At 43.4% G+C, this 25,387-nt stretch overlaps 2 protein-coding genes and 8 non-coding genes across 10 annotated transcripts; 2 read left to right on the forward strand and 8 right to left on the reverse strand.

Annotated features, from left to right (window-relative positions):
• Nucleotides 1-1,176: 1,176 nt before the first annotated feature.
• pnkp (polynucleotide kinase 3'-phosphatase) lies at nt 1,177-8,215 on the forward strand. Its single transcript, XM_085379958.1, has 17 exons — nt 1,177-1,556; nt 2,682-2,728; nt 2,978-3,256; nt 3,362-3,646; nt 4,412-4,491; nt 4,654-4,711; nt 4,817-4,924; nt 5,000-5,071; nt 5,477-5,525; nt 6,070-6,140; nt 6,262-6,354; nt 6,443-6,539; nt 6,624-6,685; nt 6,879-6,988; nt 7,411-7,498; nt 7,586-7,653; nt 7,806-8,215. Exons 1-17 carry the CDS (start codon nt 1,436-1,438, stop codon nt 7,924-7,926), a joined length of 1,809 nt encoding a protein of 602 aa, XP_085236084.1. The 5' UTR covers nt 1,177-1,435; the 3' UTR covers nt 7,927-8,215.
• LOC146653602 (complement C2) lies at nt 8,152-14,426 on the reverse strand. Its single transcript, XM_085379957.1, has 19 exons — nt 14,293-14,426; nt 14,064-14,176; nt 13,646-13,793; nt 13,368-13,553; nt 12,855-13,028; nt 12,637-12,735; nt 12,392-12,534; nt 12,118-12,256; nt 11,860-11,988; nt 11,183-11,287; nt 10,960-11,097; nt 10,704-10,813; nt 10,483-10,609; nt 9,252-9,411; nt 9,106-9,179; nt 8,884-8,984; nt 8,681-8,810; nt 8,551-8,600; nt 8,152-8,469 (listed from the first exon to the last, which is right to left on the reverse strand). The coding sequence occupies exons 1-19, from the start codon at nt 14,342-14,344 to the stop codon at nt 8,305-8,307; spliced, it is 2,343 nt and encodes a 780-aa protein (XP_085236083.1). The 5' UTR covers nt 14,345-14,426; the 3' UTR covers nt 8,152-8,304.
• Nucleotides 14,427-15,198: 772 nt separating this feature from the next.
• On the reverse strand, nt 15,199-15,497 carry LOC146653603 (signal recognition particle RNA). Its single transcript, XR_014907405.1, has one exon.
• A 488-nt stretch (nt 15,498-15,985) lies between these two features.
• trnaq-uug (transfer RNA glutamine (anticodon UUG)) lies at nt 15,986-16,057 on the forward strand. The gene has a single exon. It is a non-coding gene; the product is annotated as a tRNA-Gln (tRNA).
• A 1,351-nt stretch (nt 16,058-17,408) lies between these two features.
• On the reverse strand, nt 17,409-17,491 carry trnal-cag (transfer RNA leucine (anticodon CAG)). Its single transcript has one exon. It is a non-coding gene; the product is annotated as a tRNA-Leu (tRNA).
• A 711-nt stretch (nt 17,492-18,202) lies between these two features.
• On the reverse strand, nt 18,203-18,501 carry LOC146653606 (signal recognition particle RNA). The gene has a single exon (XR_014907452.1).
• A 1,911-nt stretch (nt 18,502-20,412) lies between these two features.
• On the reverse strand, nt 20,413-20,495 carry trnal-cag (transfer RNA leucine (anticodon CAG)). Its single transcript has one exon. It is a non-coding gene; the product is annotated as a tRNA-Leu (tRNA).
• A 711-nt stretch (nt 20,496-21,206) lies between these two features.
• Nucleotides 21,207-21,493, reverse strand: LOC146653608 (signal recognition particle RNA). The gene has a single exon (XR_014907410.1).
• A 1,911-nt stretch (nt 21,494-23,404) lies between these two features.
• On the reverse strand, nt 23,405-23,487 carry trnal-cag (transfer RNA leucine (anticodon CAG)). The gene has a single exon. It is a non-coding gene; the product is annotated as a tRNA-Leu (tRNA).
• Nucleotides 23,488-24,198: 711 nt separating this feature from the next.
• LOC146653610 (signal recognition particle RNA) lies at nt 24,199-24,497 on the reverse strand. Its single transcript, XR_014907453.1, has one exon.
• Between the last annotated feature and the right edge of the window lie 890 nt (nt 24,498-25,387).

The raw sequence follows: 25,387 nt of genomic DNA on the forward strand, positions 1-25,387 counted from the left end.
GGAAGATGGACAAGAAAAGTTCAAAGCCACCAGGTGCTCAGTTTAGAAAAAATAGAAAAGAAGAGGAAGAGAAACGAGCAAAGGATACAGGTAAGCAGATGTGTCATTGGATAATGGCAGGTCATCCTGAAACAATCAGAGTCAAAATCAGAATACTGAGGGAGTGTTCGCCCGGGGGCGCCAAACAGGCTAGGACCGCCACTGCTGATACACCCTAAACGAGTATGTAGAGAAACCTGCTCCTCCTGTCATCTTTAGTAAATAGTTGTGAATGATGAAAAGCACAACACAGAACTTTCTGGAGGTAAAATAAACAGCAGAATATGGTGTTTTTTTATTCTCTGGGTTTTGCATTATATCGAAGTATTACATCTTTCAGCTTGACCATAGCGTGATTACACTTTATTCGTTCGTCGTTCCGCTTTAGACTTAAAGTTTGCATAATAAATAGTGATCACTTGTCCGTCACACTAAATTAGTCTTTAGATGAGCTTTTAGCTGAAAGTGTAACCAGAACAATGTGTTACTTTGTCTTATTTCCGTATTATCTTTTTCTCCCGTCTCGCCCATTAAAGGACCTGAAAAGGAAAATAGTGACTCACCAATACTGATGTGTTAAATATTTAACTCCTTCAATGGACAACAAATGACAACGTCTTATTCCATCTAGGGAGAGTAATATGAATATGCATTGTTGTTATATTACACGTGTCAACAACGAGAGAGTGGAAACATTATGTTGTGGTTCAGTCAGCGGCACCTAGAATGTTGTTGCGCTTTTCTTTCTGATAACACGGTACCAGTGCCGAATGACTCAGAAACCCAACAGAATAGTTTTCTTTATCCTGTAGGGTTTGTTTTGTTTTTTTACCATGTGATTGCGCAGTCCACAATGATTGTACATTATCATTATTACATTACGCATTATATGTATGTATGTATATATATATATATATATATATATATATATATATATATATATATATATATATATATATATATATATATATATATTTTTTTTTTTTTTTTTTTTTTTTTTTTAAAACTTTAAAAGTTATTTCAACGCTGACTTTCCCCTCCAAAAAAGAAAAGAAACCAAATAATTTCAGCTCCTGCTAGCTTGACCGCGACTTTGCTCATGTAACCTACACTTTGAGCGGAACCTCACGCGGGGACGACGTTGCTAAACGTAATTATTTTTGCGTCGGACCGCGGGGACAACGCTGCAAAATCAGACCCGTGTAGTTTGTAGTTCACACATTCTTCAAGTTTTTCTTTAGAAGACGAAAAGAAATTGAGGTAGTTGAAATTGTAATGATGCTAAACACTACTGCGTGAGGCCGTTTAATGTCCTGTACTTTGGCTTGACTTAAAAAAAGACTCTTAAACACAACATATTAAGGGGCAAACAGCCTCTCTGTGGCCGCTTGTTCGAATGTCCTGCACGCTGGTTGGCGCCTCTGGAGCTCGGATCTCCCTGGAAGATGGACGGGCTGTGATTCTGGGCCGGGATCCGGACACTGGTGTCACAGATAAGAAGTGCTCCAGACATCAGGGTGAGGCGTCCCGCTTATGTGTCACATTTATCGCGAGACTCTAGATTTAAATCTGCGAAGCTGTTAGTGCTCGTGCTCTGCTGAAGCTTAACTTTATAACAAACCACCCTAAAGCTGTAAATTACTTTACAGTGTACAACGCAAGAAAATACTGCTAATGTGGCTGTAAGCTTTAATTCATTCATGTATTTATGTGAGAAAGTAAATCAGTGGGGCTGACTGAGTTTTGTGTTTTGAGTGTCTTGCATTCACTCTACAAGTCACTAACAGGGATTTAAACTCATGATGACTGAACTTTGGTTACAGTTTTACATACATACATATGTACTTAATAAGTGAGGAGCTTAAAATTGCATCCACGGGGAGTCAAATAGAGCAAGAAAAAGAACCAGGCTGGTACTTTTTTTCTCTTTGAAAATCAGTAGGTATGTATATAAATGTTTTAGTGGGGCCAGATGTGCCCTACAATAGTTTTTTGGGAATCACCATATTGGTGCATACATACAGTTTTTTGCCTGGTAGACTGAGTTATCTTTGATATTTCTCATAGGTTCAATTAAAGAAATGGCAACAAATGACTGTGTTCTTGCAACACAGTTTGGAATTGGTTCTTTAGCTTTTATTTAAAGACACAACACTACTTCCTTCCTTGACTAGTTCAGTGTTAAGTGGCCTAAAAAAAAATAAAAAAAAATAAAACAAAACAAAATTTAAAAAAACATCTCTCTGAAAACGGTCAGGTACAAGGAGTGGGTTGAAAATGAGTGAAAAAGCAGCTAATGTCCAAAGAAAACTTTGAAGACCTTGAGAAATCCAGGAGGACTATTACTCAAGACTTATTTAAAAAAAAAAACAAGTCTGTTAAAGTATAAAGACAACATGGGTGGCTCAAGACCTTTTTTGCACAGTACTGTATGTAATGGCACATGGTAATTTTCAAAATTAGCCGAGGCATTTTTTTTATGCATTTAGTTTTCATATTGCAAAATAAAAACTGCATTTAAATGGAAAATCTGCATTAAAATGAGTTAGAAAGTTGTTGTTTTGTCTTCTTTTAGTTTTTTTGGTCCCAGCTCTAGATGTGTATACATACGAAATGTGTGTGTGTCTTTTTATTTATTACAGTGAAGGTGGTGGCTTGCTTTGCAGACCAGGATGTTGTTGTTACACAGGTATGAAGAACAAACACTGGGTGCCTCCACAGTAGAATAATGACCCTGCCTATTAAACTAGAGCACACTCCCTTCAACATCACCGCGAATTAATATTTAACCCCAAGCAATTACACCTGATCCACAGCAACCGGCGTGTCATTATGTTCAAAGCTGATGTCAGCACATTGTCCTCTTTGTCCACTCTTGTTACCTCACAGCTCATGTGCTAACTGTAACTGCTACAGTCCAATGTCCATTTCTCCACAGCTGGGTCCCAACCCCAGTTCTCTGGATGGTGAGAAGCTGGGCCGGGGTCAGTCTGGTAAACTCAGCCATGGAGGTACTCTCTACCTAGTTAACCAGAGCCACCCATTCACACTGAACTACTCTCTGAGCTCCAATGGAATCACCTCCAGCACAGCACAGAGAGGGCTGAAAGCAGCAGATAAGACAAAAGGAGGGACGAGTTCAAAAGAAAAAGAGGCACAGTCCAGTCCCACACCCAAACGCAACATAAAGGATTTCTTCCCCAGCTCTCCCATGAAGGTAAACCTCTGTGATGTATTGATTCATGGATCTAGCTGTCTACAAGCATATGTATAAAGAGAAGCCAGAATGAGAGAAATTGCTGTTTTGTTCCTTGTTATTTAGTCATCTAAAAGGCAACTGAGCCCAAAGAAAGAGCAACCTGAGGTGAAGCGCCAAAGAATAGAGGAGGAAGCTTCTGATTGGCAGATGAAAGAGGAGGAGGATGAGGAGGAGAGACTGGCTGGCGAACGGCTCAAGTACCTTCAGGAATTTGCCAAAAAGTCCCTGACAGAGGAGAGCAGCAGCAATCAGCCGTCATCGTCTTCAAAACCAAGTCTAAAGAGCAGCTGGCAGCAGTTTGGCAGCTTAATGGTTTACACAGCCGCTGGTGTCAAAGGGAGTGACAAGGTGGGGAGTGATTCATTCAGATGATCAGCAGATATGGAGTCTTTATCTACAGCAGGCAGTGTTTTATATAACGTTCAAATGAGCGAAAGACCTAAAAAACTCTGCAGCATATCATGTTCAGCTCTTCTCAGAAAATTAATCAGCAACTCTTTTTGTTATTGTGTGAACTGGGATCCAAAAGGTCAAAAAATGCACCCATCAAAATAAAAAAGCCTTACCTGATTAAAATCACGACCGTTTACCCCTTCAAGATCATCTTCTCAGGCTCCTCTGGAGGTCTTCCATCACAGCTGCTTCTTTTTTTTACATTTCTCAGTGGAATTCCCATCCTGTCCCCTTTGATTTGTGTCTGTCCAGTGACTGCTGGATCACCTCCAGTGTGTCACATGGATTCAAATATGCTGTGTGGGGTGAGCAGTGGGCAGAGATTTTGGTATTGAGGTCTGGGTGCAGGGAGGAGGGGAACGGGGCACTGAGCATGCTCCTGGTCTCGCTGTGTGAAAGGCCCGGCTGCCATCACCAGCGATGATCCTTCATGTGAAATTTGGGTCAGTTTGTCAGAGGAGTCGGTGCTTGCTGCCTGAACGAGTTTAAGGTTTGTTTGAACTGCAGAGCTCATGATGCGTGCAGTCGTGGGCTTACACACCAGAGTTGCATGAGCAGATGAGCTTGACTCGGAGATGAAAAAGATGTTAAAATTCAGGTTTATGTGTTATGCACAAGGTTTTGTGAAAGATATGGCTAATTTGCCTCTTCTAACTCCAGATCGCTGGGTTTGACATTGATGGCTGCATCATCACCACCAAGTCTGGCAAAGTCTTTCCCACAGCACCAGACGACTGGAAGTACGTCTGCACTCCTCAGCTTTTCCTGTTCATCTTTCTCATTCCATTTTATTTGATTTTATTAAGAGTTACAAATAAGTGTCTGTGTTTTCTTTTTTTTTCGTAGTTTCATTTCCAGATTGTTTGTCAGACTTTCACGGTTTGTTTGTGTTCAATTACCAGAATTTTGTACCCAGAGATTCAGCCCAAGCTAGCCAGCCTGCTCAAGAAAGGTTACAAGGTGAGGAGAAGCTAATGTGATGCTAATGCTAAAGTGTACTTTTGCAAGGTTAAATTTGATTTGCTCTGGCAGCATTTGTCACTGGGTTTGTCTCTTGTCCTGCAGGTGGTCTTCTTCACCAACCAGTTGGGGATTGCTAAAGGCAAACTGAGACCAGAAGTGTTCAAGTCCAAAGTGGAGGACATCCTTGCCACTCTGAAGCTGCCTGTGCAGGTTGGTCATGTTGCATGAGCTGGTTCCCATTGTTTATAGTACTATTTATAGGTGATCTCACTGTCTGTGTTTCAGGTGTTTGTAGCAACAGGTCCTGGTATTTACAGGAAACCAGTCATGGGAATGTGGAATCACCTATGTGAGAAGGTAAATGCCAGGTAACATCCATGAAAAAGGCGCACACGCCCACTTAAGAGCCACACCTCATCTGTTATTTACACAGACACAGCCTGCACAAAGAAGCAGTTAACAGATGTGATGAGTCATAGAAGCCGCACTCATCTTTTCTCATTTCAAACAAAGAAGAGTAAGACAACAAAAAGTAAATGAAAAATCCTTTGATTTGATTATGAAATCATTTTAAAAAGTCATGTGATCCACAAACACAGTTTTAATGAACAGGACCATTAAAAACGATCCAATGGTGTAATGAGTGTATGTATTTTAATGTGTTTATGTGAGTGTAACATATACTTGTGTTTCAGCAAGTCCTTATTAAAAAATATATTATTATTTAGTTTGAATGTTTTTGCATGTATGTTTCCCGCTCAGGCCAATGATGACGTGACTGTTGACATGACGCAGAGTTTTTATGTTGGAGGTGAGTGATCCCAGCTTCTTTTCACAGTGAGCTGCCCATACGTAATGCAGGACTGGCTGTTATCTAGAGCCCAGCAGTGAAGAGTATAAATGCTGAAATCTGAAATAACACTGAGTAACAAGTAGGAGTGTGTGTGTGAGAGAGAGAGAGGCTTGAAATGCATAGAATTAAGTGCTAAACAAATCTAAAGTGGGACTTGTATGGCACATTTAGTGTCAGGAAGACTAGAACAGTGTTATATAAGTGCGAGTACATTTAATGTTTTATTTTTTTCTCCTGTTTGCTTATTTTTTTGTCCATTTATTCCAGCTGTTGTCACAGAGCACAAACTTGTTTTCATCATAAACAGAAGAAAATGTCGGGCTATTTTTGAACATTTAACCATTGTTAAATTGCGCGTTACCTACTAAGTTCTGCAGTTTGGAGACTAAACTAACTTCAGTCCCTCCCCCGTCTCCTTCCTAAATTAACCTACGCATTAACTCAATCACATGCAAGCTGCACAAACATGCACACACAGCGTGTGACTTACATCTGTGCTCAGATGCCGCAGGAAGACCAGAAAACTGGGCTCCAGGGAAGAAGAAAAAGGACTTCTCCTGCAGTGATCGCTTGGTAAGAGCTATGTTAGCAGCTTAGAGGAAACCCTATTTACACTCTTGATCTTTTGTGGCATGTCAAGTATTACCTGTTGTCTCTTTATGTTAACGGAGGATGTATATTTCTTATGTCATAGTTTGCTCTGAACATCGGATTGCAGTTCTACACCCCAGAGGAGTACTTTTTGGGTTGGAAGCGCGCCCCCTACAACCTGCCTGAACTTAACCCTGTGGGTACAATATAGACTGTACATATTACACTATATATGTCTTCTGCTTCAGTGTTTCGTTGACGCTTGTCTTTATTTAAATCGCTAGACTAAGCTCGACTCTGCTGCCAGGCTGTACGACCCACCGTCTGCCTCCCTCACCTCCGGTGACACCGAAGTCATTGTTGCCGTGGGATTCCCAGCATGTAAGAAAACCACAGAGTCATCGTTCTGTTCTCACCTTTGACAAACACCCTTCTGATCTCATTCTGTCTTCCTTTGATCTGCAGCGGGTAAATCCACCTTCTTCCACACCCACGTTATTCCAAAGGGCTACGTTTATGTCAACAGGGTGAGTGGCGCTTGCGGCAATATGTGCTTATCCACTTTAATTTTGTCTTTGCACCGAACTATTTTAACTATAGTGAAAATTATCTATATGGCATATATGGACTGGTTCTTATCTGGTGCTTTTTTTACTCTCCCTGAGCACTCAAAGCATTTATTCACACACATTGACACCTCTCCATTTGTTTCCGGGTCAGGACACACTCGGTTCGTGGCAAAACTGCGTGTCGGCATGTGAGCGTGCTCTGAAGGAGGGCCGCAGCGTCACCGTAGACAACACAAATCCAGACCCAGAGTCTCGCAAACGGTAAAGCACCTCAGTCTGAGTGCATGTGTGGGTGTGTGTCCTGACTTGTCATAGTACCCCCATATCTTCAAACCCACCTGACCTGAACACTCACTGGGCTGGGGAGTCATTCAAAGATGAACACGTATCTATCGTATATATCAGATATTTGCAATCAGGGTGGAGATATTCACCCTGTTTACACTGAAGTCTAATAGAGTCACTTATCTGCTTGGTGTTTCTGGAATCAGCTCACCAAAGTCTGTCACATTGAATTATGTGACAGACTGTTTGACTCTGGTGCTGTATTTCAAGTTTGATAAGTAAAGAGAGAGAAGAGCCATGACAAGCACTAATTTTACCCTTACAGAAAAGTGATTGTTATTGTTGTGTTTCATCATTTTATTTTTGTTCCTTTGTGTGTATTTGTGTGTATTTTGTAGCTATGTGGATGTGGCCAAAGCAGCAGGTGTTCCTTGTCGCTGCTTTCACTTCTCTGCCACTCTGGAGCAGGCCAAACACAACAACAGGGTATGACTCACTCGTCCACACTGCCCCATTATACACTCGTGGGTTTTTGTGTTGTGTTTTTTTAAAAAGCATCATTATTGTCGGCAGTTCCGTGAGATGGCTCCGTCAGACAGCAAACACGCCAAGGTCAATGACATGGTTTTCCACAGCTATAAGTAAGTAACACTGGTCAGGAAGGACAGCCCTCCCTCCCTCATTCTTTAAGTTTAAGACATATTTGTTTGTTGTAGCAAAAGGCCCATGTCTACCATTTTCAGTACCGGGTTAATTCTTTATTCTAAAAGATTCTCCGTCTCTCCCTGAACAGGAAACATTTCCAGGCTCCTGCTCTCTCCGAGGGATTCTCCGAGATCCTCCAAATCCATTTTGTTCCAAGCTTCAAAGACAAGCAATCAGAAACTCTGTTCAGACAGTTTTCTGAGGGCTGACTGGACACCTTTTACTTTACTGACAAAGAAAAAACACAAATGGTACCCAGTAACATCAGCAGACGTCCACATTTATTTCAGCCCAGTGTTTTCAAGCTGCATTCAGTAAGATCTCTAGCCACAAAGTCCAACTCCAAAGTCAGAGACGTTATTAAAATGGTGTTTTAACAAAGGCCAGTTGAACATCTATATGAATAAACATAACAGTAGTTTGATGCGTCACGTAGTATGTACGTTGTGTAATTTTACTGCACAGCTTGAATATGTCAATAAAGCTTTAGAAAATCTATTTGATTGGTTGTAAGTATTTAAGTTTGGAGAGAGTTCACCTCCTCTGTGTTTGCTCTGTTGAAATCTGCAGTCTAATCCTGGACCCGCTCAGTTTATCTCAGGCAGGAACTGGATCTCCTTCCCCAGATGCTGCTTCAACCACGGCATTATCTTGAAGAGGTCAATGTGAAAGTCTCGAGCATCTGGAGGAGGCCTCCTCGTGTATCCTATTATTTTACACACATCTACGATGCCCCAAGACACCACACCAACCTGGTGATTAGAGAAGGAAACTGTCGCTTTGATCCTGATTCCCCAGCAAAGTTAGGCTCTTATAAATATCGGCAAACTGACCTGAAAGTAGCGCTTCTTTTTCTGCAGAAACAGGGACCCACCAGAATCGCCTAGAAAGAAACGCATTGAGCTGTTAGGTGATTCCGCTGTTGGTCAAACTGTTAGGATTACTATGCAGAAGAGACCAGACCTTGGCAGGTGATAGCATCCTGATATCCTGCAGTTCCCCCAGAGCAGAGGAATCTGTCAGGTACAAACTCATCCAAAGTCACATCCGTGTGCTCCACAAGCTTCCTTGCCTTCTCCACACAGCCAAGCCTCTGCAGACAAATGATGCACTGTAACAAATCCCTGTTAACACAGTACTGATGATAAGATGAAAGCAGCGCTCACCTGACGCCCTGTATGAATATGTGTTTCTTTGCGTTCGTTGCTTCCTGAGATCTTATGATTGAAAAAAGCAGGAGTCTGCTCGAGCGTTAGTAACTCCACTCCTGGAACATTAATTTTATTCAGAATAAATTATCATTTATTCAACGATTTATCCTCAGTTTTGTGTCACACTATAACAGACTCATCACAAATCACGTTGTGGAGAAGGTAAAGGTCACGTACTGTGGTCTGCACAGGTAGAGTTGACTTTCTTCATGGCTCGGGAGCCTGGTACGGTGCATGGCAGGCAGATGGGTCTGTTGTACGGCACACAGACAATAAGCATGACAAGAGGATTAGAAACGCACACAATGTATAACTCGTCTTACCTGGCCATCCATGACAGTGGGATGCTCCTGTTTGTCTCCACCAGAGCTACATCATAGTCATAAAACTCTGAGACGTTTCTGTGTTTGAGTGCGCTGGTGCTGTAGCTGGGGTGCATGATCACTCTCTTAAATTTGACATTTGACTGGGAGGGTGGGAGACCTGAGGACAAACAACCACAGCCTATAACACAATGATTAGCACCTGCAGTTTATTCATTAAAAGCTAAACTAGGATTAAATACTCCTGTTGTGTTCGGGGCAAATCTGACTGATTTACAAATTAAAAAACTCAAAAATATTGTGTTTTACATCTGATTGCTTCAAGGCCTTATGACATCCTCCACACTATGCACTTGAACATATAAAAGTGATGAGCACCTCTTTCGTTCAATTTTGACTGTTTTTATCAATTTTGTTGCATCTGTGGTGCTCCCGGTCGAAAGGAAATGAATGGGAATCCACCCCCATACCCCCCCAGAACCCCCCCAGAACAATAAAGTAAGGGGTTGCACACAACTGGAGGGTTTTAATCAGGATTAAAAGATGACATTTTTATGTCATTTTTTTAGGATTTAGAAGCAAATTACAAAATTAACTGGGATTTCTTTTTAATTGATCGTGAATATTGAAACTAAATTACAATTTAAAAGAACGTATTAAAATTAAAACTTTATCAGCAATTAAAATGAAAAAGGATTAAAAAGAATATTAGAATTAAAAAGTAAATTCGATTAAATTAGATTATAATTTGTCACCCAGCTTTAAACTTGAGTAAGATAAAAAGGTAAATTAGATAGAAATATGATCAAATAGAAAATAGGATAAAACACTATATTACTGATTAAGACTTTTTTTAGGGTTAAAAACCACCTGATTAGGATTTAAATTAAATTAGAATGAAAAAGTAAACAGAATTCATATTTAATGAGAATCTTAAGATTAAGATTAAACACTAAATAAGGTTTATAAAATGGGATTATACCAAAGTAATTCACTAACAGTTTTTTTTATTTTTATTATTGAGTCCATAGTAACATATTTATATTTTATAATTTCAGGATAGTCTGTGCAACGAACTATCCTGACTTTTTATGTAATTTCACACATTTATTATGTAGTTTCACTGGTCTGGCCACCTTATGATCTAAATGGGCTGTATGTAGCCCACAGTGTAAAATGATATTGACGTCCTGATCTACACATTTAAGAATTTTCCACAATAACCACTGACCATATTCTATGTCCAGCTGCCGTGGGACACTGCCCGTGCTTTCTCTGGCAAAGCAATGAGCAGCCGTCAGCACCCAGTTCTGGCTTACAATGGATCCAAAGCAGGACTTGTCCTTTCCCCATTCAGGCTACAGGGAAGGAAAATGTCAGTATGTAAAAATCCACTCGATAATATTGATAATATTGAACACAAAGAATTCCTTATTGAAATAAAGTTCTTACTGATTTCAGAGTCACGTGCCAGGGGGTGGTGTAAGCTCTCTTCCCGCCGTCCTGCTCATCCTTGGAGATGTCTTCCTGAGCCACCCCACACATGGTCACACTCTCGTCACCTGATTTATAGATTAAACAAATGAATGTTTCCACTTCAGTTTTTCACTTTTGTTTTTTTCAACAAACATGAAATGTGAAAGATAAATCACTAATGTTGTTTCATTTGGCTGTTTTGTGTTAGAGTGGAGGGTTGACTTCCACTTACTAATGATGCTGTTGAACACTTCTCCCAGTTTGTCATAATCTTTGAGGATGAACACGTGAGTCTCACCACGTTTTTTTGAGGCCAAAGAATTCAACTCCTCTTTATTCACCTTCTCCTTGACGCCAAACACATAGACGTCTGAAAGTGCACATGGAAGCATAAATGCAGATAAGTGCGCCAACTCCAGCTCAGCCTTTTTAATATGTTATTTCCATCACAATACCTAGCATTTTCTCATTTGTATGGTCTGGGTCTGGGTTACTATAACCCAGCAAATGCCGGATCTTTGTGAGGACAATCTTAGCCGATTTCCCTGTGTTGGAGTAACCTGTGGGTAGATAAACATTAAGACAGAATAAATGTTGACTTTTATTTTCTGATGATATTTTTACAGCACTTTTAAAACCAGCATTACAAAGTGCTTTTCTAGAAACACTTTGTGTTACAATGTGATATATATAGTTCGCCTTGTAATCGGAAGATTGCCGGTTCGAGCCCCGGCTTGGACAGTCTCAGTCGTTGTGTCCTTGGGCAAGACACTTCACCCGTTGCCTACTGGTGGTGGTGGTCAGAGGGCCTGGTGGCGCCAGTGTCCGGCAGCCTCGCCTCTGTCAGTGCGCCCCAGGGTGGCTGTGGCTACAATGTAGCTTGCCATCACCTGTGTGTGAATGGGTGGATGACTGGATGTGTAAAGCGGCGCTTTGGGGTCCTTAGGGACTAGTAAAGCGCTATATAAATATAGGCCATTTACCATTTATATATATATAAAGATGGTCCCAAATCCTTTGTAACGTCACTCAATGTATTCAGACTTTCATTCTATTCAGACTATATCATCTTACATATTCAGACTTAGTGTAATATATACAGCATTAAAACAGTGTCTCCGAGTGTTGTCACCATCTGTTGCTATGATGATGATGTTCTGGGTCTCATTAAATTGATTGTTGTTGCGCTTAAAGATGCTCATCCTCTCTTCGACGCGCTTTAGAGCACCGTGGATGTTGGTGCCTGTCTTGCGCCCGTGGCCTGTAAGTGAACAAACAAAGAGGAATAAATCACTATGGAAATAAATGCATCACAGTTGTGATGCTATGCAGACTGACTCAGATCAAAAGACGTGGTTTTCCAATAAAGGCAGAACAAGCAGAGTCATACTCGTGTAGTTAAAATCCATGATGCTCCAGATGACGTCGTCAATGTTACCACTTTCTTCGTCTATGATGTCGACGATGTCTTTGGCCTCGGTGGCAAAAGACAACACGTGGAAATTCAACTTTACATCGTAACTGTCCAGCTGGAGAAAAAATGAAGAACATGAGTGGGTTTCTTACTCGCTGAAAGAGGAAGACACATAAACTAGGATCATAAGTGCATCAAGGATTTCACTGTTGGGTCTCAGGTCGTCACGCTGAGCTGTTTCAATGCTGACCTTTCTGATCAGAGCAATGGTGGCATCCCTGGATTTCTCAAACTCCTCCCTTTCGATGCTTCCTGATGTGTCCAGTAAGATGTAGATGTGCATACGGCTGACTTCAGCCACGCGGAAGGTTCGGCCAAAGGAAATGCTTTCCTCTTAAACACACAAAGTGGATTTTTCTTTTTTTTTGGCTTTTTGTTACTGATTATGTGTATTCCAATTATATCAACATGTGCTTAACATTTCATGGTAACCACCTTTCTTTTTGTCGTCAGGTGACAGTACATCCATTAGTCCTGCAAGTGATCCCGTCATGGCTGCAGCCACAGCACTGGGGGAGTCAAAGGTATTTGGACCTGTGACAAAGCAACACATTGTTAATTTGCTGTCATGATGCTCAATTTTCTTTTCTTTTTTTGTTATTAAAGAATTAATGTCCTGTGAAATTATAGACAGAAAACTAAATTTTAAGCACCATGGCAACGTGGTTTTGATCCGCTCCATTCCCGGTGCTCCAGACAGAACCTTTCAGCCGACCCGAGCAGATCCAGACCGGTCTGACACCGGTAAGTCAACTTTTCACCCCTGAAGAACCGGCCTCCTGACCTCAGGGCACCGGGTGGGATCCCCGGGTCGTCACAGTCATCAGCTGAATTTGCAAACAGATGCAAAAAATATAAAATAGTGATTTCTGGGAATTTCAGCATCTTTGAAAAGGCTTTTCATGTTTTCACTATTACAGTGACTAAAGAATTAGGTTTTATTATAAAAAAAGCAACTATGTAGCATGTTGAAATTATGCAAATGGTCTTTTTGAGACATCAGAATATTTGCACGTCACAATGAAATAATATTATCATTGCAGTGTAAACTGCAGCATAAGCAAGTGTGATAAACTGGAAGAAGACCCGTGCAAACGTAAGTGGAGTTCCTTAAAATTATATGATTCATACAGAAAGATTTGCTTTTTAATTTCTTCTTTTCTCACCATGGTTGTTACAGATGGGAGTTTCTCCCGTCCACTCCCCAGAGAGAGTGCAGTTTCTCTCAGCTGAGCCATACAGGGTGAAGCCTTCCTGGCAGGAGAAGCTCTGTGTCGCCCCAACAGCAAACCACTGGTCCCTGGGCCAGAAGTCACCATGATCCAGCTGCAGCTGAGCCGGACACAGCACGTCTGGGTGAGAGGAAGATGTATGTGCACACCAGAATGGGACCGCTTTCATGTGTGTATGATACCGAAGGCATCATCATCATCATCAACATTACCTTTGCATGTGGCCCTAGATGCAAGCCTCCCACTGGCTAGTCTCATGGGCGACCACTCCCCATGTTCTTCACATGTCCTGTAGCTAACTGGGGACGGGTATTTCTCTGGACCGCAGTGATAGGTCAGCACGCTGCCCACCAGCCCTCCCTGGTGAGGAAACAAACAGTTGTTTAAATAAATAGATTAGGTAACATGAGGTTTTCCAGTAAAGCCATGTCCCTGTTGCATCACTTGGATTTTATTTTCTTTTTTTGTTTTTTTATCATAACCAGAAAATTCTAATTCTTCTGTTGTCAGCAACGTTAAAACTGCACTAAAACTATGAGAACTAAAACTGAATATTTACACTATTTAAAATGCTGTACATTTGCATTTTACTTAAACCTCTCCCCCAGGTGCACATATTACTTTTGTTACCTTGGAGTAGGTGACATGTCCACCTTTGATGCTCTCTGTGACCGAGCAGTTCACGGGCTCTTCATCATCGTACGTTTCATATACATAGTCGTAGTCGGTCTTTTGCAGGGACCCTAGAGCGCACGCAGTAAAACTGTGGGTAACAAACATGCAGCTCTGCACGCACACATGTGGCACCAGTCCACACACATCTGACACAATCAAATGCACTTAAAAGTGAAATGCTCACCTCTATGGACCAACACGAGGAGGAGGATCCATAGTATAGACCTGGGGTGCATGGCTGGTCTCTGTAGCAACTTCTTTTTTACCTTTAAGTAACAGAAGCCGCAACAAGAGTGTTTCTATTGACATGCAGTCAGTTCCTTTATTTGATGACTGATTACCCATTAACACAGAGGACCTAACGGGAAGAGGAGGCATTGAGCAATTTAGGACAGAGGACAAATAAAGTCACTCACTTTTAGTTTTGATCTCTTTCTCTTTCTTCAGGATTATCTGAGGTCTTGTTCTATTCAGTGACACATTTGAAATACTTAGTGAACACAAACCAGACACCAAACTGGTCACTGTGTCAGAGAATTTAAACTGTTAAAAAAATAAATGACTTGTTGGCTTATAATCTGTCAAACAAATATATCAAACATGTCTCTCATGAATGATATTGAGTCATTTTGACAAGAAAGAGCATTCCTATCACAAGATAGAAGCTGCAATCAGCTTTTTGGAAAAAAATATTTTCAAAACAGATCTGACCAAGAGGGCAGAAGGGATTAGAACAAATGTAACATAACAATTCTATAAACACACTTTAAGGGACCAAAAAGGACTGGATTCATTATAATGTATGTAAAACAATGCAGAGTCATAAAGATACTTTCAAAACAGGTCATTTTATATACAGTATAAGATGCAAATATGAAACCAAAAAATCACCTGAATAAATGTCCTACTTTGAGTTTGTCTCCACCTGCTGGGCGGTGGCGTGTTTAGGGTGGAGGATGTAGTTGCAGCTGTCCTGCAGGTGGAGGTGGTGCAGGACAAGCAGAGCAGCAGATTTGTGAGTGTTTTGGACTTGAATTAAAAAGACTGATGAGGCTGCTGTGTGATCTAGAGACAAGTATAAGGATGTGTATAAAGATTGGGTCTAGCTGTATTGCTCAGGCTGCGCTACAGCATCTATTCACAGGTGCGATCCCACTACTGAGCAACACGGGGGCTTTGACCTGCTCCGACTCCAACCTGGGCCGGTGCACCCCTCCTTAGGTGACCTGGTGGTCTCAGGCTCCCCCAGGATCACCATATCAATGCCGAACGCAATGCGGACACCCGATCGACATAGCCTGCTGCAGCTCAGAGCTCCTGAGCTCAAACAATCCTCAAACCTCAGCCTCGCGGTAGCTTGGATTACAGGCACGCGCCACCGCACCCGGCGAGAAGCACTTACGTTAACAGGGCTTTTAACCATGTCTGAGGTAACATCATGACACTAACCTGCTGCCCATCATTAGCAAAGTTGTAATGATGGGCAGCAAAGATGAGGAATGAATGGTGCACAATTGTTATATGCAAGTTTTTAGAAAGCTCGTGGTTAACCCAAGAGTATTTTGTCACAATATCAAGAAGAGTAAAGCTTCAATGTCAGAAGTGGGATTCAAAGCCACACCTCCAGGGGAGACTGCAACCTGAACGCAGCGTCTTAGACCGCTCAGCCATTCTGACATTGCAGTGCCAGTTTGGTGGAGGTTACCACTGTTAGATACTTTGGAAGAAACACACATTATCCTTCTCATAACACATATAGCAGCTGTTCAGCCATGGAAACGTAGTGCGAATAATCTACAATGTCATCCATACTGATCATTTGGCTGAATACTTTTAGGCAGGTTGCCATGACATGACAGTTCACACAGTTTCACATCGGTTCCATGGTGTAATGGTTAGCACTCTGGACTTTGAATCCAGCGATCCGCGTTCAAATCTCGGTGGGACCTGCTTATTGGGAGGTGAAACCATACTGCATGTCACATAGTGATAACTTGTTTTTGGTCGCCAAGCGGGCGAAGGCACTGCGTTCAGGTCGCAGTCTCCTCTGAAGGCGTTTGTTCGAATATAGCAGCTGTTCAGCCATGTAAACACATACTACGAAGCTCGTTGCGCCCACTTTCTGTGCTGACTTTGAGGTCGGAAGAGGTTTGGAGCTGTACAGTTAGTGAGTCAGCAGAGTGTTTGTGACTTTTGCGCACAAGCGCACCTCAGCACTCGGATACTCCAATCTGTAACTTTGTGTGGGCTGTAACTGAATTTCAGACAGCTCTTTAGTACCACATAGTGACTGACAAGTGAAGGAACTCTTTAGTGATTGACAAGTGTTTTGTAAAGGCAGACGTCATGGTTAGCTGCTTGATTTTATAAAGCTCTCACAGAAAACACAAGTCATACAGAAATTCAATGTGCCAGAGAAGACATGCAGTATGGTTTCACCCCCCAAAAATCAGGTCCCACCGATTTCACCAGATTTCACTCCATAAGAGTTTCCTCTTTTCAAAACTCTCCCAATTCATCCAGTGACCCTGCTTGGCCAGCGCTATGGCTCTGGCGTGTCTTACTGTTTCCTCCTTTCGACACACCTCCTCCACCACCATTTTTTGACGTTCGGTTACAGATGCCTGTTGCCACCGAGGTTGCCAAGACCAAATCCTTCTCTGCCCTGTTGGACGCGACCCACCATGTCATTATGGCTCAGAGCCGATTTGGCCTGTAGCACAGACGTGGCTGTGGTCCACTTCCTCCCTGTTGCTAGGGTGGGAGCAGCGCCCCTCACTATGGGGTCCCGGGAGTCCTTGAGTGACATCTCAAGCCTCACTCAAGGAGTGCAGTGTTGTTAATCCGCCTGAGGTCATTAGCCAAGTTTTGCCTTCGTTTGTCAAGTTGCCAGGTATCATTGAGGTCTACATTATACCACCGTCCCAGGCTCTTGATGGACATCTCTTAGACTGTTGGAATTGGTTCTCCACTGATATAGAATTGCCAGTTTCAAGTGTATTTTGTCACAACAGTAAGAAGTCTCCAAAGGTTGATTCTGTTCATCTGAATGTAGCGTTTTCAGTGGGAAAAATGTCTCGTCACTCATCCAAGTGACTTCTTCAGTCTCAGCTGACTGCAGGTTTCCCCAATCTTATAAACAGTATATTTGCATAATGACTGAAAGCAGCCCCCTGAAGGAACAGTGGGCTTGGAGGTCAGTTCCTTCATCACGATTATGCAAATTCTCATGACCATTAATCAACAACCACTGATCAAAGACCCATGAGTAGAAGGAAGAAAGAAGTGCCAAGATACAATTGTCAGAAGTGGGATTCAAACCCACGCCTCCAGGTGAGACTGCGACCTGAACGCAGCGCCTTAGACCGCTCGGCCATCCTGACACATTGCAGCAGCCAACTAGTTGAATAATCCCACGCAGTTGCTGATTTCCATTTGACATACTTGTATGTTAAGTGCATGTAATAAACAAATAAAAATAATTACTAAGAAAATATATTGATTTAAAAGTTTGTGTTAAATGTTGTAAGTCAGATCGAAATAGAAAGATCAGGTGTGGTGGACAGGAATGATTAGATGTCAACAACTTGATTGGATGGCCAAAGTGTGAAATGTGACGTCCTGTGAGGGAAGCGTGAAAAAGCGTGAGCAGGTATAAAAAGACATTCTGGGTTCTTCTATTTTGTCTTTTGCGAGATGAGCAGTTGGGAAGGTTGGATCTAAGAGGTTCACAGTTGAAAGTTCAAGCAGACACGCTAGAGGGGGAACCACAGCCCAACCTGTGAACTGGTTTCAAATGAATGCCCAGCTGCTTTCCTGTTGGGTGATTTTCATCAACACAGAACACGGGGATAAATGCATTTTTGGTTCCATCCTCTCTCCTCACCAAGGAAATGTCCTACTTTGAGTTTGTCTCCACCTGCTGGGCGGTGGCGTGTTTAGAGTGGAGGATGTAGTTGCAGCTGTCCTGCAGGTGGAGGTGGTGCCGGACAAGCAGAGCAGCAGATTTGTGAGTGTTTTGGACTTGAATTAAAAAGACCAAGACATGCTGATCAGGTTGCTGTGTGATCTAGAGACAAGTATAAGGATGTGTATAAAGATTGGGTCTAGCTGTATTGCTCAGGCTGCGCTACAGCATCTATTCACAGGTGCGATCCCACTACTGAGCGACACGGGGGCTTTGACCTGCTCCGTCTCCGACCTGGGCCGGTGCACCCCTCCTTAGGTGACCTGGTGGTCTCAGGCTCCCCCAGGATCACCATATCAATGCCGAACGCAATGCGGACACCCGATCGACATAGCCTGCTGCAGCTCAGAGCTCCTGAGCTCAAACGATCCTCAAACCTCAGCCTCCCGGTAGCTTGGATTACAGGTACGCGCCACCGCACCCGGCGAGAAGCACTTACGTTAACAGGGCTTTTAACCATGTCTGAGGTAACATCATGACACTAACCTGCTGCCCATCATTAGCAAAGTTGTAATGATGGGCAGCAAAGATGAGGAATGAATGGTGCACAATTGTTATATGCAAGTTTTTAGAAAGCTCGTGGTTAACCCAAGAGTATTTTGTCACAATATCAAGAAGAGTAAAGCTTCAATGTCAGAAGTGGGATTCAAAGCCACACCTCCAGGGGAGACTGCAACCTGAACGCAGCGCCTTAGACCGCTCAGCCATTCTGACATTGCAGTGCCAGTTTGGTGGAGGTTACCACTGTTAGATACTTTGGAAGAAACACACATTATCCTTCTCATAACACATATAGCAGCTGTTCAGCCATGGAAACGTAGTGCGAATAATCTACAATGTCATGCATACTGATCATTTGGCTGAATACTTTTAGGCAGGTTGCCATGACATGACAGTTCACACAGTTTCACATCGGTTCCATGGTGTAATGGTTAGCACTCTGGACTTTGAATCCAGCGATCCGCGTTCAAATCTCGGTGGCACCTGCTTATTGGGAGGTGAAACCATACTGCATGTCACATAGTGATAACTTGTTTTTGGTCGCCAAGCGGGCGAAGGCACTGCGTTCAGGTCGCAGTCTCCTCTGAAGGCGTTTGTTCGAATATAGCAGCTGTTCAGCCATGTAAACACATACTACGAAGCTCGTGGCGCCCACTTTCTGTGCTGACTTTGAGGTCGGAAGAGGTTTGGAGCTGTACAGTTAGTGAGTCAGCAGAGTGTTTGTGACTTTTGCGCACAAGCGCACCTCAGCACTCGGATACTCCAATCTGTAACTTTGTGTGGGCTGTAACTGAATTTCAGACAGCTCTTTAGTACCACATAGTGACTGACAAGTGAAGGAACTCTTTAGTGATTGACAAGTGTTTTGTAAAGGCAGACGTCATGGTTAGCTGCTTGATTTTATAAAGCTCTCACAGAAAACACAAGTCATACAGAAATTCAATGTGCCAGAGAAGACATGCAGTATGGTTTCACCCCCCAAAAATCAGGTCCCACCGATTTCACCAGATTTCACTCCATAAGAGTTTCCTCTTTTCAAAACTCTCCCAATTCATCCAGTGACCCTGCTTGGCCAGCGCTATGGCTCTGGCGTGTCTTACTGTTTCCTCCTTTCGACACACCTCCTCCACCACCATTTTTTGACGTTCGGTTACAGATGCCTGTTGCCACCGAGGTTGCCAAGACCAAATCCTTCTCTGCCCTGTTGGACGCGACCCACCATGTCATTATGGCTCAGAGCCGATTTGGCCTGTAGCACAGACGTGGCTGTGGTCCACTTCCTCCCTGTTGCTAGGGTGGGAGCAGCGCCCCTCACTATGGGGTCCCGGGAGTCCTTGAGTGACATCTCAAGCCTCACTCAAGGAGTGCAGTGTTGTTAATCCGCCTGAGGTCATTAGCCAAGTTTTGCCTTCGTTTGTCAAGTTGCCAGGTATCATTGAGGTCTACATTATACCACCGTCCCAGGCTCTTGATGGACATCTCTTAGACTGTTGGAATTGGTTCTCCACTGATATAGAATTGCCAGTTTCAAGTGTATTTTGTCACAACAGTAAGAAGTCTCCAAAGGTTGATTCTGTTCATCTGAATGTAGCGTTTTCAGTGGGAAAAATGTCTCGTCACTCATCCAAGTGACTTCTTCAGTGTCAGCTGACTGCAGGTTTCCCCAATCTTATAAACAGTATATTTGCATAATGACTGAAAGTAGCCCCCTGAAGGAACAGTGGGCTTGGAGGTCAGTTCCTTCATCACGATTATGCAAATTCTCATGACCATTAATCAACAACCACTGATCAAAGACCCATGAGTAGAAGGAAGAAAGAAGTGCCAAGATACAATTGTCAGAAGTGGGATTCGAACGCACGCCTCCAGGTGAGACTGCGACCTGAACGCAGCGCCTTAGACCGCTCGGCCATCCTGACACATTGCAGCAGCCAACTAGTTGAATAATCCCACGCAGTTGCTGATTTCCATTTGACATACTTGTATGTTAAGTACATGTAATAAACAAATAAAAATAATTACTAAGAAAATATATTGATTTAAAAGTTTGTGTTAAATGTTGTAAGTCAGATTGAAATAGAAAGATCAGGTGTGGTGGACAGGAATGATTAGATGTCAACAACTTGATTGGATGGCCAAAGTGTGAAATGTGACGTCCTGTGAGGGAAGCGTGAAAAAGCGTGAGCAGGTATAAAAAGACATTCTGGGTTCTTCTATTTTGTCTTTTGCGAGATGAGCAGTTGGGAAGGTTGGATCTAAGAGGTTCACAGTTGAAAGTTCAAGCAGACACGCTAGAGGGGGAACCACAGCCCAACCTGTGAACTGGTTTCAAATGAATGCCCAGCTGCTTTCCTGTTGGGTGATTTTCATCAACACAGAACACGGGGATAAATGCATTTTTGGTTCCATCCTCTCTCCTCACCAAGGAAATGTCCTACTTTGAGTTTGTCTCCACCTGCTGGGCGGTGGCGTGTTTAGAGTGGAGGATGTAGTTGCAGCTGTCCTGCAGGTGGAGGTGGTGCCGGACAAGCAGAGCAGCAGATTTGTGAGTGTTTTGGACTTGAATTAAAAAGACCAAGACATGCTGATCAGGTTGCTGTGTGATCTAGAGACAAGTATAAGGATGTGTATAAAGATTGGGTCTAGCTGTATTGCTCAGGCTGCGCTACAGCATCTATTCACAGGTGCGATCCCACTACTGAGCGACACGGGGGCTTTGACCTGCTCCGTCTCCGACCTGGGCCGGTGCACCCCTCCTTAGGTGACCTGGTGGTCTCAGGCTCCCCCAGGATCACCATATCAATGCGGACACCCGATCGACATAGCCTGCTGCAGCTCAGAGCTCCTGAGCTCAAACGATCCTCAAACCTCAGCCTCCCGGTAGCTTGGATTACAGGTACGCGCCACCGCACCCGGCGAGAATCACTTACGTTAACAGGGCTTTTAACCATGTCTGAGGTAACATCATGACACTAACCTGCTGCCCATCATTAGCAAAGTTGTAATGATGGGCAGCAAAGATGAGGAATGAATGGTGCACAATTGTTATATGCAAGTTTTTAGAAAGCTCGTGGTTAACCCAAGAGTATTTTGTCACAATATCAAGAAGAGTAAAGCTTCAATGTCAGAAGTGGGATTCAAAGCCACACCTCCAGGGGAGACTGCAACCTGAACGCAGCGCCTTAGACCGCTCAGCCATTCTGACATTGCAGTGCCAGTTTGGTGGAGGTTACCACTGTTAGATACTTTGGAAGAAACACACATTATCCTTCTCATAACACATATAGCAGCTGTTCAGCCATGGAAACGTAGTGCGAATAATCTACAATGTCATGCATACTGATCATTTGGCTGAATACTTTTAGACAAGTTGCCATGACATGACAGTTCACACAGCTTCTCATCGGTTCCATGGTGTAATGGTTAGCACTCTGGACTTTGAATCCAGCGATCTGCGTTCAAATCTCGGTGGCATCTGCTTTTTGGGAGGTGAAACCATACTGCATGTCACATAGTGGTAACTTGTTTTTGGTCGCCAAGCGGTCGAAGGCACTGCGTTCAGGTCGCAGTCTCTTCTGAAGGCGTTTGTTCGAATATAGCAGCTGTTCAGCCATGTAAACACATACTACGAAGCTCGTGGCGCCCACTTTCTGTGCTGACTTTGAGGTCGGAAGAGGTTTGGAGCTGTACAGTTAGTGAGTCAGCAGAGTGTTTGTGACTTTTGCGCACAAGCGCACCTCAGCACTCGGATACTCCAATCTGTAACTTTGTGTGGGCTGTAACTGAATTTCAGACAGCTCTTTAGTACCACATAGTGACTGACAAGTGAAGGAACTCTTTAGTGATTGACAAGTGTTTTGTAAAGGCAGACGTCATGGTTAGCTGCTTGATTTTATAAAGCTCTCACAGAAAACACAAGTCATACAGAAATTCAATGTGCCAGAGAAGACATGCAGTATGGTTTCACCCCCCAAAAATCAGGTCCCACCGATTTCACCAGATTTCACTCCATAAGAGTTTCCTCTTTTCAAAACTCTCCCAATTCATCCAGTGACCCTGCTCGGCCAGCGCTATGGCTCTGGCGTGTCTTACTGTTTCCTCCTTTCGACACACCTCCTCCACCACCATTTTTTGACGTTCGGTTACAGATGCCTGTTGCCACCGAGGTTGCCAAGACCAAATCCTTCTCTGCCCTGTTGGACGCGACCCACCATGTCATTATGGCTCAGAGCCGATTTGGCCTGTAGCACAGACGTGGCTGTGGTCCACTTCCTCCCTGTTGCTAGGGTGGGAGCAGCGCCCCTCACTATGGGGTCCCGGGAGTCCTTGAGTGACATCTCAAGCCTCACTCAAGGAGTGCAGTGTTGTTAATCCGCCTGAGGTCATTAGCCAAGTTTTGCCTTCGTTTGTCAAGTTGCCAGGTATCATTGAGGTCTACATTATACCACCGTCCCAGGCTCTTGATGGACATCTCTTAGACTGTTGGAATTGGTTCTCCACTGATATAGAATTGCCAGTTTCAAGTGTATTTTGTCACAACAGTAAGAAGTCTCCAAAGGTTGATTCTGTTCATCTGAATGTAGCGTTTTCAGTGGGAAAAATGTCTCGTCACTCATCCAAGTGACTTCTTCAGTGTCAGCTGACTGCAGGTTTCCCCAATCTTATAAACAGTATATTTGCATAATGACTGAAAGCAGCCCCCTGAAGGAACAGTGGGCTTGGAGGTCAGTTCCTTCATCACGATTATGCAAATTCTCATGACCATTGATCAACAACCACTGATCAAAGACCCATGAGTAGAAGGAAGAAAGAAGTGCCAAGATACAATTGTCAGAAGTGGGATTCGAACCCACGCCTCCAGGTGAGACTGCGACCTGAACGCAGCGCCTTAGACCGCTCGGCCATCCTGACACATTGCAGCAGCCAACTAGTTGAATAATCCCACGCAGTTGCTGATTTCCATTTGACATACTTGTATGTTAAGTGCATGTAATAAACAAATAAAAATAATTACTAAGAAAATATATTGATTTAAAAGTTTGTGTTAAATGTTGTAAGTCAGATCGAAATAGAAAGATCAGGTGTGGTGGACAGGAATGATTAGATGTCAACAACTTGATTGGATGGCCAAAGTGTGAAATGTGACGTCCTGTGAGGGAAGCGTGAAAAAGCGTGAGCAGTTATAAAAAGACATTCTGGGTTCTTCTATTTTGTCTTTTGCGAGATGAGCAGTTGGGAAGGTTGGATCTAAGAGGTTCACAGTTGAAAGTTCAAGCAGACACGCTAGAGGGGGAACCACAGCCCAACCTGTGAACTGGTTTCAAATGAATGCCCAGCTGCTTTCCTGTTGGGTGATTTTCATCAACACAGAACACGGGGATAAATGCATTTTTGGTTCCATCCTCTCTCCTCACCAAGGAAATGTCCTACTTTGAGTTTGTCTCCACCTGCTGGGCGGTGGCGTGTTTAGAGTGGAGGATGTAGTTGCAGCTGTCCTGCAGGTGGAGGTGGTGCCGGACAAGCAGAGCAGCAGATTTGTGAGTGTTTTGGACTTGAATTAAAAAGACCAAGACATGCTGATGAGGCTGCTGTGTGATCTAGAGACAAGTATAAGGATGTGTATAAAGATTGGGTCTAGCTGTATTGCTCAGGCTGCGCTACAGCATCTATTCACAGGTGCGATCCCACTACTGAGCGACACGGGGGCTTTGACCTGCTCCGTCTCCGACCTGGGCCGGTGCACCCCTCCTTAGGTGACCTGGTGGTCTCAGGCTCCCCCAGGATCACCATATCAATGCCGAACGCAATGCGGACACCCGATCGACATAGCCTGCTGCAGCTCAGAGCTCCTGAGCTCAAACGATCCTCAAACCTCAGCCTCCCGGTAGCTTGGATTACAGGTACGCGCCACCGCACCCGGCGAGAATCACTTACGTTAACAGGGCTTTTAACCATGTCTGAGGTAACATCATGACACTAACCTGCTGCCCATCATTAGCAAAGTTGTAATGATGGGCAGCAAAGATGAGGAATGAATGGTGCACAATTGTTATATGCAAGTTTTTAGAAAGCTCGTGGTTAACCCAAGAGTATTTTGTCACAATATCAAGAAGAGTAAAGCTTCAATGTCAGAAGTGGGATTCAAAGCCACACCTCCAGGGGAGACTGCAACCTGAACGCAGCTTCTTAGACCGCTCAGCCATTCTGACATTGCAGTGCCAGTTTGGTGGAGGTTACCACTGTTAGATACTTTGGAAGAAACACACATTATCCTTCTCATAACACATATAGCAGCTGTTCAGCCATGGAAACGTAGTGCGAATAATCTACAATGTCATCCATACTGATCATTTGGCTGAATACTTTTAGGCAGGTTGCCATGACATGACAGTTCACACAGTTTCACATCGGTTCCATGGTGTAATGGTTAGCACTCTGGACTTTGAATCCAGCGATCCGCGTTCAAATCTCGTTGGGACCTGCTTATTGGGAGGTGAAACCATACTGCATGTCACATAGTGATAACTTGTTTTTGGTCGCCAAGCGGTCGAAGGCACTGCGTTCAGGTCGCAGTCTCCTCTGAAGGCGTTTGTTCGAATATAGCAGCTGTTCAGCCATGTAAACACATACTACGAAGCTCGTGGCGCCCACTTTCTGTGCTGACTTTGAGGTCGGAAGAGGTTTGGAGCTGTACAGTTAGTGAGTCAGCAGAGTTTTTGTGACTTTTGCGCACAAGCGCACCTCAGCACTCGGATACTCCAATCTGTAACTTTGTGTGGGTTGTAACTGAATTTCAGACAGCTCTTTAGTA

Source organism: Rhamphochromis longiceps, linkage group LG14 (assembly GCF_057381845.1).
Source record: "Rhamphochromis longiceps isolate RC_006_pf linkage group LG14, R_longiceps_female_GT1.1, whole genome shotgun sequence".
In the NCBI taxonomy this organism is placed as follows: domain Eukaryota; kingdom Metazoa; phylum Chordata; class Actinopteri; order Cichliformes; family Cichlidae; genus Rhamphochromis; species Rhamphochromis longiceps.